Raw genomic sequence first — 14,603 nt, forward strand, 5'->3', positions numbered from 1 at the left:
AGTGCAGAGGGTGGCTAAAATCCAAGTAATTATATTTGATAAGTGTAATATCTATCACCTACTGAATGCTTCCTAAGTGCTAGCTTACATGCATCGCCTTTCCCCACGACACTCCAAATAAAATGAAACTGGTATGCAGAGAAATTAAGTAATTTGCCCAGTTCATACAAGATCATACAGCTAGAAAGCTGTGGTCAAAACCTAAGTTTGTCCATTTCCTGAACCACTTAGCAGTCCTGAGTCTCCAGGCTAACAAAGATGACTTTATGGAACATGTTTGGAAGAAAACATATGGGTGTGCACTCCTTTCAGAAGAACAGTAATTGATAGGAGTAGAAAATGAACCCAGATGGGAAGAGGTATGGGAATTTACAGCCTGGGGGACAGAAATTGGGCAGTGAGTCACAGAGGGGACATGGAAGGGAGCTCATTGTAGGAATGGCTATGGGCTGCTTGGCCAATGGAAGCCACAGATAGGAAAGATGTGACTTTCCTAGTACAGATGTCAAAGCTGGTCCACCAAAGGCAAGACAAGAGCGGGTTCTTCTAGCATCTCTTGAATGATAAAAATCTCATTTAATGAGACAGAGCACTCAGGGCCTGTGCACTGGGATGACCCTGAGGGATGGGATGGGGAGGGAGGTGGGAGTGGGGTTCAGGATGGGGAACACATGTACACCCATGGCTGATTCACATCAATGTATGGCAAAAAACATACATTAAGTAATTAGCCTCCAATTAAAATAAATTAATTTAAAAAATCTCATTTAATGAAAAGCAGAGCTTCAGATTATGTCTTAAATTATAATCTCCCAGAGAATATATATAATTCAGCAAAAGAAACTCCCATCTTGGGTTGAATGCAACTAGTTGAAAAAGAACTAGTTGTGAAGTAAAAAGGAAAGGAACTTCGGTAAAAGTGATTGCTTCGTATGAGCTAGGCGTATCAGAACCTCGGGCGTTAAGAAGGGAATGAGGGGAAATTCAGACCAAAGACTTAAGCAAAGATGGCTTGAGAACACTACAAAGTTCACAAAAGCAAAATTGTGAAGATACAACTGTAGTCAGTAGGCACAAATAATAGCATAAATAAGAGAAAGTAGACATGTTGGCCTATAAATATTTTGTCACTCAGAAACACTTGTCAGGTGGTTCTGTTATGGCATGTCAGAGATGGATTTTCAAGAGACAAGCACCATGAAAGAGCTCCAAGATACAGAGATTATGACATAGCCCCTGTCTTTGAGTTGTATATGAAGTTGTCTAGCCCAGTTCTTAAAAGAGAGTAGGAACTCAAAAGTGTCCTCAGAGTCAGACCAGCTTGGGGTCAATAGAATTTTATTATGTTAAATGTGATTTAAAAAACACAATTATTACTGTAGCCAGTGTTTATTGAATGGGACTCATATGGTAGGCATTGTCTGAAGTATTTTCCGTACATTTAATAACAACCCCATGAAGTAGGTATCATCAGTATCCATATTTTATCTTTATGTGAGGATAAAGAGTTAAGTGATTGGTTCTGTAGAAGGTGGTGTCCACAGTCATTAGTCTATAGTGACGGTGTTACTTTCCCCGGTGGCTGATTCTCTTTGTATGATGTTCATGAACTGGGGAAGTCCTGCTGGAAGGAATTTCCTTATAATGTAAGGTAAGTCATTTCTGTGTCTGTTACTGCATCATATAAATCCTCCTTTATTCATGGGAAGACACATATCCTGTTAGAAGAGAAATCCTACATCTTAGGTTTGTTTTCATTCTTAAGTCAGTTGACTTTGATGCCGAGCCTTTATGCTGTAAATACTACTGAAGATCTGAACGGCATGGTTGTGGCGTGACGGAGGAGCCCGAACATGCGCTAAGAAGATGCGGTGTCCAAGCCCTGTTCTGTTCTAGGGCTTGGGCAGGTCACCTGCAGTCAGCCAGCAGCCAGTTTAAGATCAGGACTTAGGTTCAAACCCAGCTCTGTCTCACATGATGAGTGACTGTACAAGCTAATGTCAGTGCCCTAATCCTGCTGTTACGGATTGAACTGTGCCCCCACCTCAGATCCATACACCAAAGTATGGAAATTCTAACCCCTGCTGTGACGACATTTGGAGATAGGGCCTTTAAGGAGGTAATTCAGGTTAAATGAGGTCATAAAGGTGGGCCCTAATACAATAGGACTGATGACCTTCTAGGAAGAGGAAGTGATACCAGCAATCTCTGTCTCCTTCTGTCTGTGCACAGGGAAGAGGCCATGTGAGGACAGAGTGGGAAGGCTGCCATATACAGGTCTGGATGAGAGGCTTCACCAGAAATCTACCCAGATGGCACCATGACTTTGGACTTCTAGCTTCCTTAACTGTAAGGAAATAAATCTATTGTTTGAGCCACCCAATCTGTGGTATTTTGTTATGGCAGCCCTAGCTGACTAATCCACTGCTAGACCTGCCTTCCTGTGAGGTAGGGATTAACAGTAGTACCCAGTCATAGCCCTGTCCCATTGCTTGTTCCAAGACAAGCCATGAAAAAAGCTGAGCATGTTGCCTGGCTCATGATAATACCCTGATGATTTCAGTTGTTACTGTTATTAATAGTAAAGTATGGCTTCCTTCCCTGGGCATGACAGTCTCACTCCTCACATGGTAGGTATGAGGGTGAAATGAGACCTGTGCTTCTTAAAACTTCCCTAACAACATTACTTTGCCAACAAAGGTCCGTCTGGTCAAGGCTATGGTTTTTCCAGTGGTCATGTATGGATGTGAGAGTTGGACTGTGAAGAAAGCTGAGCACCGAAGAATTGATGCTTTTGAACTGTGGTGTTGGAGAAGACCCTTGAGAGTTCCTTGGACTGCAAGGAGATCCAACCAGTCCATTCTAAAGGAGATCAGCTCTGGGTGTTCTTTGGAAGGAATGATGCTAAAGCTGAAACTCCAGTACTTTGGCCACCTCATGCGAAGAGTTGACTCATTGGAAGACTCTGATGCTGGGAGGGATTGGGGGCAGGAAGAGAAAGGGACGACAGAGGATGAGATAGCTGGATGGCATCACTGACTCAACGGACATGAGTCTGAGAGAACTCTGGGAGTTGGTGATGGACAGGGAGGCCTGGCGTGCTGTGATTCATGGGGTCGCAAAGAGTCGGACACGACTGAACGACTGAAATGAACTGACAACAGAAGAGAGTGCTCACACCCTCCTGGGGATATGGGCACAACAAATTTCCATGGGAATGATTTGTAAAGACTCACATATTATCTTAAAAACCCACACAAATTTTGTATTCTAGTTCATACACAGTTGTGTTTACTTTAATTCCTACAGTTTTTGCAGTGATTTCTCAGGGTAGACCACTGAGTTTCTAGACAGATGACCTCGTCCTGTGTGCCTCATCCACTGTGCTTGCATTTGAGGAGGCCTTTGCAAGTCACGAAGCACAGTTCTGATGTGAGGATTTGGTGGTATGTATCTTTCAAAATCAGCATTACAACTATTCAATTTGGGGTGCACTAGAAAGTGTGCTTCATGTTGTTAGTGAACTACTTGAGCCACTGTTAGTGAGTACCGACTGTGGGCCAGGCACTGCTGTCAGCAGGGTGGCTGCCCAGATCCACTCCCAGCCTTCCTGAAGCTTACATCTGACAGGCTAGGTAGACACTAAACACAGAGTCGGATAACTGACTCTTAGAGGAATGGCACATCGTGACAAGAGCTATGAAGGAGAAAGAAAGGCTAGGAAGGCCTGCAGCAGGGGAGAGGGGCAGAGCCCTAGAGCATTCTGAGTACTGACAGATGCCTGGGGAAGTCTGGAGTCCTAGGAAGAGTGGTCTGGAAGCAGCCTTCTTTAGTGAGGTATCAGTTATTAAGCATTTTAAGCTGGTCTGTCAAAGGAGGGCATAATCTGCTTTCTACAACTCTGGGTAGGCTAGGTATGGATTTTTGTACTGGGGATTTTGTACTGGGGACAGGGTGGTATTTGGCACCATGTAGGGTGTGATGGGGTGGAGGGCAGTGCTGTTTGCTTTAAACGTATAGTGTGGGAGATGGGGATAGGGGACATTAGAGGCACCTCTGTTCTCTTTTTCTCTCCCCAACAAGTGTGTATGCTCTGTGCACACTTGTCCAGGAGTCAGTTAACAGGTAAGAACTGCTTTATAGATCACAGCCTTGGTCCCCAAAGAGCCAAACCAGAAGCCCCCCCCCTCCAATTTTCTGCCTGACTTTCCAACTCCTAATAGGAAAGGGTTGATGCAGCACTTTGTGCTAGAGATGGTGTGGGTGGGGAAGCTGTCCCCAGCACCTTGAATTGGAAATCTGGGGTCCCCTGCAGCCCTCTGAACTCTGGCTGTACCCGTAAGAGAAGTGCAGGGGGGTTACCATGACACCTGCTCTGGGTCCCATCCCTGCCCCCAGCGCCCTTCCTCATTACTTCCACACCCCTGGCCACTCCTTTTTTCCCCTTGGAGGTCTCAGTGCAGCAAACAGGCAGATGGGGGAAGCGTGTAAGATTATGTAGGGAAGGGGAGGAATTTTCCATTAATAATAATAAGAATAATGATACTTGTCAAGTTGGCAGCACTTGCCAGCTTACCAAGTGCATTCACACTTGTGGTCTCCTCAGTTTCCAGAGGTGGGGCGTTGTGACACTGGTGTTCTGGTTCCCAGCCTTTGTCACTGCCCCCATGTTCAAGCAAGCCACTTTTTTTTTTTTAAACAGCTACAAGCCCATTGAGGTGTCCAGGCCTTTATTTAAGCATAGCTTTCCATGAATGCGCCCCCCATAAACGCTCTCTCTATGCTCCTGTTAGTTGCAGTTTCAACAAGCACCCCCACCACGTCTGTGAAACTTTCTTTAATACTCTTCTACTCTTCAAACTGTCCAGGTAAGAAGGGGTCTCAGAAACAATCTAGCTCAACCTTGTCACTAGCCCAGAGAGAAGGAGGGTGGGCTAAGGTCACACAGCTTGTCAGGCTCAGAGCCAGGGCTCGGACACCCATGCAGGCACCCACAGGCACTCCTGCAGCTCCTCCTCCCGACACCCTGGGTAGCTGCACACACTTCGGTCTCCTGGGGCTTCTCAGCGTGTGAACAGTAGGGGCTTAACATTCCCTGTTGTTTTCAAGAGTGTGACTTGTTAACTCTATTCTACCCTTGGTGGAGGGGGTTGGGATGGGGTGAGAGGAGCGTCCCTCCCTCAGGAATCCTTTTAGGGATCTTTCATGAAGTTAAGGCTCCGAGTGTATGAAAACTGGTTTCACACACCGGAGGCAACTCAAGTCCGGGACATGAGTCCCCCTAGCAGCCCAGGCACAGGAGGCACCTGTCCACACAGCGCCGGGTCTTCGGCCCTCCGCTTCTCCCTTCCTCCTCGCCCCCACACTCCTCGGCCCGGCCCAACCCGCTAGTCTGCCTCCTCCTCTCTGGCTTTTAGATCGCGCGGTTCTCCCCTTACCGCCCTGCAAAGCAACAAGTGTGGGCGCCGCGTTTCTTCTTACCCCGGCCTCGGTCCATGGCGCCGGCGATAGCGGAGCAGGGCGCGGTGCCTCCGGCGGGCCTGGCAGCGGCGGGCGCGGCGCTCTGCAGTCCGGCCCCGGCCCCGCGGGAGCGCCCTCCGCGCGTCCCCTCCCCCGACAGGATGCTCGCCAGGCGCCCCCGCCCGCCCGCGCCCGCCCCTGCGCTCTGCTCCCGGAATAGACCCGGAGCCCGCCTGGCCCCCTGGGCCGCGGGTGTCCCTCATCCCCACACACCCTTGCCACGCCCTGCTTTTCACAAGTCCTCGCGCCCCTCTGTGGAGGGGCTACTGGAGGACCCACATGCCGGTTCACGCTTCCTTTCATGCCCGTGCCCGCCCGCGCGCATCCCACCCCTGCCCAGACCAAGGCACTGTTGAGCTCTGCTTGCATTCCGCTAACGATGAGAAGCTTACTACCGCACTTCTAGCCGGGTCCATTTTCAGATTGTCCAAACTTATATGTTTTTCAACAGTAGAGTAAAAAATCTCTGCCTGCTGCCGCCACCCATTTCGTGTCTTTGGGTTTATCTTCTTCATTAAACATGTCTTTCCTGGGCACCTTCTAGAGCGACAGTGGACCAGACACTATGCCAATAATGGTGTAAAAGAGGAGTGAAATAATAAAGATCTTTAAAAAATCATCTAGGAAAAGGAGAGAAAGGATTGCTAAAAGGTGGGCAGTAGCTTGGGACACATTAAACTTTTGAGGTTCCCAGTGTACTGAATCTTGAAGAATGCCAACATGGAGTGTTAAAAATTGTGGAAATGAACACCTTTTTTTAGCATACAAGTGCAATGCGATGTTAAGTGTGCTCTTCCTTAAATAATTACAGGATGTAGAGAAATATTGCTATGACCACCAGCAGCGGTGTGATCAGGAATGGGATTTAAGTTTAAAGCTGTTTGAAGAATGTCACCGTCTTTCATCCTATTAGTGTGTCTCTGTGAAAGTAGGTCCAAACTAATTATAGACATATGAAATGTCTAAAACCCTTTATAAAGTGTAGTCAAGGCTTAATTCTTCTAAACACGTCTCCTCCCCAAGATAGGCCAGATCACAGTTTGAAGTTTTGGCTAGGCCACTCTTTTACACAGAACATTCTAGCATTGGGAACATCTTGTGCGAAGGCTCAAGGAAGGACCTGGGAAAGAGCATCTTGCCTTTTCCTGGACTGGGAATATTTCCTCCATTGCTTTGATAGGCAAGTTGAAATTAGTTAGCCCTTGCTTCACCAAATTGCATCAGTAGTTTGTTTAATATATGTGGGTGTGAGCCCAGAGGAAATATGGTGTAGTGGAAAAACAATGGGATTGAAGCCTGAAAACTTGTGTTTGAGCTCTTGCTCTGCTACTTAAGAAATGTATAACTTTAAGCCTATGAAGCTTGCTTGCTCCTCTGTGCTATGGGAAAACTCATACTGACCTTGCAAGGTTTTGGGGAGGGCAAGTGATATGATGGTACATACCCACTTTGTAAACCATAAATAGCTATAAAAATGTGAGCCATTATTATTTTCCAAGTTCCTCTTTGTTCCTGCCCACTTTTCCAGTTTGAAAAGGTCAGTTTAAATTCTAAAGCAGACAACCAACAATTTATAAGTGAATTAACTTCTAAAAGTTCACCGTTTTAATTTTGAAACACTTGAAAACAAGGCTATAAATTGTAGTTAAGTTTCCCAGTCTAGCTCATTTACTACTTTAAAAAACACAATATTTCATTTGAAGTAAATTTTAAAAATGTATAAAATGCAACTATTGCAGGAACAGATGGAGGGCTTAGAACTTTTAGAAGCTTTAAGAAACTTTTAGACTCTGGAAGTTTATCAGAAAATTGGAACAGAAAAATAAAAGCTAAAGGGAATTTATATGCACCTATGAAATGGTATATGGAATGAGATTAACTGAGCTAGAAAAGATGTAAAATGGGAAATGTGGGCTAGGAAAGATGTAACAATGGGGTCTAGGAAAAATGTAAAAATGGGAAAACATAGTTTGTCCAGTTTTCCTAAGGATTAACAGTAAAGAAGTAGCTGTGAAGATGTAGTGGTTCTGGTTTAATAATTACCCACAGTGCCCACTAGGTGGCACTGTTGACTAAATTGACTACAGCTTGGTTGCTGTTGGGGAACTGAATGAAGTGGGTGAGAAGGCTGTTTGTGATTTTAGAACAAGGAATAACTACATATTTTTTCTGTACTTTTCCTTTACATAGGCCCAGAGACACCATTAAAAACTACCCCTACTTTTGATTAGTCTACTTAGGAATATTTGTTGCATTCTGTGCCAATTTCTTTTGGGAGAACTACTTCCCTGTGGCTCAGATGGTAAAGCGTCTGCCTGCCATGCAGAAGACCCAGGTTCGATCCCTGGGTCGGGAAGGTCCCCTGGAGAAGGAAATGGCAACCCACTCCAATACTCTTGCCTAGAAAATTCCATGGATGGAGGAGCCTAGTGGGCTTGGACATGACTGAGTGACTTCACTTTCAATGCTAAGTAGAAATGATCCCCATCTTTTATGAGTTTCCAATCTAGTAGAGGAGGTAAATGTGTATAAAATAATTTAATTAAAAATTATTATGTGATAAGTACCAGAGAAAATATAAAGCGCTCTTGGAATTCAATAAGATGAAGCAGGAATTTCTTACTGATCATGGAGACAATAGTGGACGACAGACACTTGGGTGAGCCTGTAATGAGGAGATAACATTACAGACAGAGAAAACAGTGAGAGCAAAGACATAGAGATAGAAAACGGCAGGATATGTCTGCAAAGCAGTTTGGCTTGGCCAGATTATATGGTATCGGGTGGGTGGTGCTGGAGTGGGGATGGAGGTTGTGGGTGCCTTTGCCTGGTTTTCTCCTCCCCTTCCCCCTTCCCTGTGTGGATGCAATTCTCTGGAAAGGAATTTTAGGATCTGCCTCATATATTCCCATTTCATATTTGCTGTAGTAAGTTTTCCAGGTTTGCCTGGTGCTTGTCTAAAGAAGTCTGTGTGAAGAGTTCTAGCTCTGTTAAAAGATATCAAATTTGGTCCCACTGAACAATTCCAGGAAAAAAGCTTTCAGCTCCCACATGCTCTTAGTCTTGTGAAAACAACTGATACTCCCCATTCTCATTCTTAGCTTATCAGGTGGAACTGGGAAGCCCAAGGAAAGAAAAATTTAGAGGCTAAATGTTCTTTGTCCCAGTGAGAGAAACATACTTTAGCCTTTTAATCTGTCACTTTGCCCCTAGGTCTGCTTCCATCACGGCTACCACAGCAACCAGTCCATGGTTCTAGTCAGATCCCCCTTAAAAGTATTTGATGGCTTTCATTTGCTGTCAGTGCAGAGTTCAGATTCTGCATTATAGTGTCTGGGGTACATTCTTCTCTAAGCTGCAGCCGGCCATTCCACAGAGTAGTGATCTCAGGAGACCCTGGGAGAAGTAAGAAAAACCACCAATTGGGGTTCAGATCTGGATTCTTGAACTGACTCTCTTACTATGTTACTCTCAGTTCTTCCATTGGGTCATCAGTGTTTAAATTCCTACTTCTCTCTTTACCTCTTCTTGGCCCCCTAGACTGCAAACACTATGCTAGTGGGTGTTGTGTCTTATTTGTTGCTAGATCCCTACAGCCTAGCAGTGTCTGGAACCTGTTAAGTGGTAGCAAGTATTGTTGGGTGTCAGTGAATAAATGCTCTAGGACTCAGGAGGTTTCCATTAATGCAGGTGTCTTGGGGGGTGATCTCCTTTATCCTCTGAGATTGTTTATTTGCTTATTTATTCATAGAGGAAAATGAGATAGCAGTGACGTGTTCTGGGAGCATTGCCTCTCTGCTTCCCTTCCTACTGCCTGCCACTGTGGACATGCAGCCCAATCCATGGGGCTTCTCATTGGCTCAGGGCCCCACTCCCAAACTCATTTGTGCAGGGTGAGCCCCAGAGCCCCTTGCTTGAGTGTCTGCCCAGTGCTGGTCGCTGGATGAAAACCTCTCTTGTTTCACTCAGCACAATGTCACCATTATAGCCCCTATCCAGGGAAATGACACATGGCTGTTGGTCCACCCTGGGCCCCAGAAAGCAGATAGAGGTCTGAGTGGTGGCTACTGGGGAAGGAGAGTTTCATGGCTGGATGAAAACCTCTTCTTTTGTTGTACTTTCTGGTTTTTGTTCCAAGGCACCAGGCTCCTACCTGCACCCAGGCCACAGATTCGGTGTCAGCTGTCAGAGCCCAGATCACAGTTGCGTCTGCAGGAAAAGGAGTGTGTGTTCTAATGCCCCAGTGCTGCACATCCTAGGATCCTTCAGGAAAAGAGCACCCTTGGCTCCTTAAGTGAGGCTCACAGGCCGAAGTACCCTCAGGACCAGTCAGGGGAGGTGTGTATGTGAGCTGACCACCTGGAAAAGCAGAGCACTCTTGTTCCATCTGAATGCCAGGAGCCAGCAACTCAGTGCAGTGTGGCCAGGGGAACATAGGCCTGGAGTGGCTAGCTCTTCAGACTTTTCAGGAAAACCCAGGAATCCAGATTTCAGCTTTTGATTTTAAAATATTGGTCAATAAGTCCAACTGTTTCAAAACATTGCAGGGGCCAACTAAAATACCCCTGTGGGCTTAAAACTGGCATACAGGAACCCTGAGAAAAACTGTGGGCCCATGAAGACTTCTAGAGAGTCTGTCCAGCTGGCTGCCTCTACCTGGGCGCCAAGGTGATGCCCGTCTTTTAACCTTGCAGCAGGGACTAACTCTCTTTTGAAAGGGTGCCCTGCCTTTCCCCTCTTCATCTCTAGCATGCAGGCTGATGCCAGGGTGCAGAGTGCAAAGTGAATTTCTTAACCTTGGAACCAGAAGAACTTTAGAGTTGAGAGGAGCCCAGGACTTTAGCCAGGCTGGTCCCTTTGTTTGTCCAATGAGGACTAAAGCCAAAAGGGGAAGAAAGCTTGCCTGGAATCACAAAAGATCTGAGAGGCAGAATTGCGGAGTGGTGCCAAGGGCTCTAGACCTCTGTGACATACAGCTGTGAAACCTTGAATGAATTATGTATTAAGGGCTCAGTTTCCTCATCTGTAAAATGAGGATGAAAGTAGTACCCAGAGGATTAAGTGAAGTTTGTAAAGTGCTTAGTGTAAAAGTACAAGTTATTGTAATCAAGGTGCATTTCCTCTGGAAACACTGTCAGATGCTTATGGAAATATTAAGGAACACTGAACTCTCAGCCACACATCCAGGCTGCCCTCTGCAGGGTCTATGTAAGCCAGACCAGTGGAAATGGGGTAAATTCTGCCAGCTTCCTCCTTCCCTGTGGAGACACACCTGATACCCTTGGATACGAAGACTATGGCGCTTTCAGCTCCTGTTACCCACAGAGTCTGAGAAGGGGTAGCAATTTGTAGTTATGTTTTTTAAAATTAAATAGTGCCATTACTTTGTCAGAAGGACGAACTGTTTTCTCCTGATCCAAGTAGGCAAGACCTGAGTCTTGGGCACATTTCTTTTGTATGACAATAAAGTCTTTATCCAAAGGAGGGCTTTGGGAGCAAGAAGGCCTTTGGTCCTGGTCCTACGAGCACGTTTCATGACTGACTGAGGCACGTTTTGACTCCTCACAAGTGCTTCCCTAGTGAGTCACATGGCCTATCTCTTGCTCCTGCAGGAGCCAATATAAGCAGTACTGAAACTGGGATCGCGTAATTTCCCTAACACAGCAAAGCTGACGTTATTAATTCACTCTGGGAGCCAGTGTGTTTGTCACAACTCCTTTGATGGCAAGTGATATAATAACAACTCAAACCAGCTAAAACCAGAAAAGGAATTAATAAATTATTAACTCAGAAGGTAACTTGGGATTTGAAAGGTGAAGTTGGATTTAAGATAAGCTCAGATTCAGGAACACAAAGCTGTTGCGACTTTCTTTCCATCTCCTGACTTCACCCTCCTCTGTTCAGTTTTCATCTTCAGGTGGTGCCTCAATCTGTGTCAAAGAAGGCCCCAAGGCTCGAGGTCTGCACACCTTTACTGCTGGTGGGAATTCAGGTAAGGGTAAAGCACCTGATCTAAGAGTAAGGGAGATGCTGAGAAACCGCCCCCTGCCCCTTGCAGCCAGGTACTGTGCCTGAAGCACATCATTCAGTCCTTACCATCTAATGAAATAAGTGCTGTTACTCCTGTTTTGAAAGTCTCATTTCATGTGTATTAGTTTGCTATTGTTGTCGTAACAAAATACCACAGACTGGGTGGCTTAAACAATGGAAATGTATTCTCTTCTGGTTCTGGAGGCTGGAAGTCCCCAAGCCAGGTGTCAGCAGTTACTCTCCTCTGAGGCTTCTCGCCTTGGCTTGCAGGTGGTGACCCTCCTGCTGCTTCATCACATGGTCTTTCCTCGGTGCACCTACATTCCTGGCATCTCTCCCTATGGCCTAATCTCCTCTTCTTATAAGGACACCAGTCAGATTGGAATAGGGCCCATCCTCCTGCCTCATTTGGACTTATCACCTCTTTCAAGGCTCTGTCTCAAATACAGCCATATTGTAGGGAACTGGGGATTAGGGCTTCAACATAAATTTTGGGGGGATACACTTGAGCCCATAACCCTCCAGGTAAATGGAGAGGCTGAGGTTTGTACTCAGGGAGGCTGAGTCTAGCTGTGGTGCTATCATGCTTCTGCCACAGCTCGCAGTGGTGCCCAAGCAGGCAAGTCTTCACAACCCAGCGCAGCAGAGATGGATGGATCCAGTGAAAACCGTAGCAAACAGGAAGTCCTTGGACATGATGTCCTGGGAACTGGCTTGTGGAATACGCGAGTTTTGGCTCCCTGAGGTGGGGTGGGGTTAACTCGGCCCTGCTTGATTGTCAGAGTACTTGTGTTTTCTTTTCCCTGAAGCATCTTCAGCTTTTTTTTCCTTTGGTTTCCTAAAGAACAGTCATCATGAAGAGACTGAGGGAATACATGTCTTTCCTCTGCTCTCACTTATGTCAAAGGGAACAATAATTGGCAAAGTGTGGAATTCAGGCTCGTGAATACGTAAGGTAGGTTTAGATGTGACTCAGGCCAGCATATTTGGAGAGTTATGAATTGATCTGAATTTGTATTAAAAGCATAAAGTTGGTCCTCATTTGATACTCATAAATAGAAAAGTCAAGAATGAATCAATTGAAAGAAAAGTATCACATAAATAGCATTAAGTAAATATTAATAAATGATTAAAATTGTGGAGGTGGTGTTTGAGTGACTGAAATTTGGGGAACACTAGGACAGCTTCCCCCAAGGAGGAAACACTTTTGGACAAGGGCATAGATGTCACCTTAATTTTTCGACCTGACTCATCTGTACATTTGGCCCTCATTTACCTCAAGGACTAACCATGGGTGCGACTGCAGGCCTTTGGTTTTTCTGCCTGTGCTCCTGTGCCAAAAATCACACTGGAGGCCAGGTGAAGAGGCATGTGGATGCTTGGGTCATAGAGGCCAGCCCTAGTCATCACGGCTTCTGGATTTTATTTATTTAGTCTTGCTCTAGGGCTTCTGAATAGCTTGGCAGTGGCTCGCAGCTCTGTACGTAAAAGCAGATGTTTATCACTGTGCAATCAAGAGTTTTAGCAACTTGACATCTGATGTGGAATGAAGTATTTAAAATTTAATTACACATGGGGCATTAACAGAGTTGGCATAACTTTGCAAACTCACTTCATAATTGCTGTGAATTTTAGCAGTACTTTGTTGCCCTTGAATTCCTAGCCCTTCTTCACATTTGGCTCTGTTTAGTGGCCAGCTGCAGCTGCTGACACCGTCCACAGCCAGTCCTCGGGTTTCCGCACCAGGTGCCTTGTGAGGACGAACAGCTCTGGGCGCAGGAGAGCTGGCGGCTTGTCCTGTTCTGCTCAATGCTCAGTGGGCCTGTTTCTGTGGCTGCAAAATGCAGCCATTGCCTTGTCTTTAAGCTCTAACCTTCTGTGATTTCTGTGGCCTCTAGTTTTGAGTTCTGCTTTATTAATGTAAGATTGCCCTCCAGTGTCCAGAGAAGTCATGTGCACAGGGAAAGGGCTCCCTTCTAGAACTTCAGGAAGTCAGACGCAAAATGTTGCCATCCCTGTCCAAAATAGAAAGATGGTTTAAAGCAGCACTTCTCAAACTTCACTATGTGTGTGAAGCACCCGGCGGTCTAATTAAAATATGGGTTTGGATTGAGTAGGTTGGGAGTGGAGCCTGAGATTCTGCATTTGACACAGCTCCCTGGTGACTCCAGTGGTGCTGGTTGGGGACCACACTTTGAGTAGCTAGACTTAGAACATTTCTCCCTGCTTCTGGTAGGTGCAGCCACAGTGCAAGCCAGACAATCTTCATGTAGCCTGAGTGACTGAGAGGTGTCCTTCCAGGCCCGTTGCATATTCTGGTCTCTGCCTGCCCTCCAGCTCCCCTTCCTTTGTGTCTCTCCGTTGTATTTTAGTTCTAGATACATCAAGCTCTTAGTCACCTCAGTGCCTTTACATACCCTGCTCTCTGTGCCTAAAATGCTCCCATCCCCGCTTTTCCCTTGGGCACTTCGTTGTCATCCTTCAGCCCAAGCATGAAGTGAGTTCCTTTCTGCTCCTGTTTTCTGGTGCCCTGTTTGTGTCTCTGTGGCAGTTAACCTCATGTGCCATCTCTTTTTCTGTTCACTTGTTTACAGTCTTGTTTCCTCTTTAAGACGAGCTACATGAGAGCTCACACCTGACTTGCACACAGTTGTGTCCTTAGTGCTCCTGCCTCACAGTAGATGCTCCATAAATAAATAGTTTCTGAGTGTGTGTGTAGCCAGGGGGCAAGGAAACATTCTTGAGTTTCCTTTTATACATTTTAGCCACCTGTCTCAAGGGGCTGTGATGGGGGTGATACTTAGAGGAATCATAGAATGAGAAGTCAGAAAGGAGCTCCTTTTAAGTCACATTTCATCATCATAGATGTCAAAATGTGAAAAAAAGTTTATATCTTAGAATGGATGGAATAAAGTAAGTCTAACATTTCTTACTCATGTCACAAAACAAACTTCACAGAGCTTCTTATAATGTGCATTGTGATTCTCTGAGGGCAGAGAGTGATTGTGGTTGAAGCCCGGTGATCACTTAACCCAGAGGCCATTCCCCGTCTG

General features: G+C 45.8%; 1 protein-coding gene, 2 long non-coding RNA genes and 1 other non-coding gene across 4 annotated transcripts in view; 3 read left to right on the top strand and 1 right to left on the bottom strand.

The window, feature by feature from the left end:
* LOC120863434 overlaps positions 1 to 2,383 on the top strand; it is a 70,591-nt gene extending 68,208 nt beyond the window's left edge. Inside the window, exon 4 of the long non-coding RNA XR_005720996.1 lies at positions 2,233 to 2,383. This is a non-coding gene — a long non-coding RNA (uncharacterized LOC120863434). The remainder of the gene's footprint in view (positions 1 to 2,232) is intronic.
* AFAP1L1 (actin filament associated protein 1 like 1) overlaps positions 1 to 5,608 on the bottom strand; it is a 70,919-nt gene extending 65,311 nt beyond the window's left edge. Inside the window, exon 1 of the mRNA XM_040239633.1 lies at positions 5,482 to 5,608. Within this exon, the coding sequence (XP_040095567.1) occupies positions 5,482 to 5,497 (16 nt within the window). The 5' untranslated portion in view covers positions 5,498 to 5,608. The remainder of the gene's footprint in view (positions 1 to 5,481) is intronic.
* The window catches only part of LOC120863433, a 34,363-nt gene continuing 22,856 nt past the window's right edge, over positions 3,097 to 14,603 (top strand). The window contains exons 1-2 of the long non-coding RNA XR_005720995.1: positions 3,097 to 3,446; positions 11,425 to 11,512. This is a non-coding gene — a long non-coding RNA (uncharacterized LOC120863433). The remainder of the gene's footprint in view (positions 3,447 to 11,424; positions 11,513 to 14,603) is intronic.
* On the top strand, positions 7,805 to 7,877 carry TRNAG-GCC. Its single transcript has one exon. It is a non-coding gene; the product is annotated as a tRNA-Gly (tRNA).

The sequence above is a fragment of the Oryx dammah genome, unplaced genomic scaffold (assembly GCF_014754425.2).
Source record: "Oryx dammah isolate SB20612 unplaced genomic scaffold, SCBI_Odam_1.1 HiC_scaffold_5, whole genome shotgun sequence".
NCBI lineage: Eukaryota > Metazoa > Chordata > Mammalia > Artiodactyla > Bovidae > Oryx > Oryx dammah.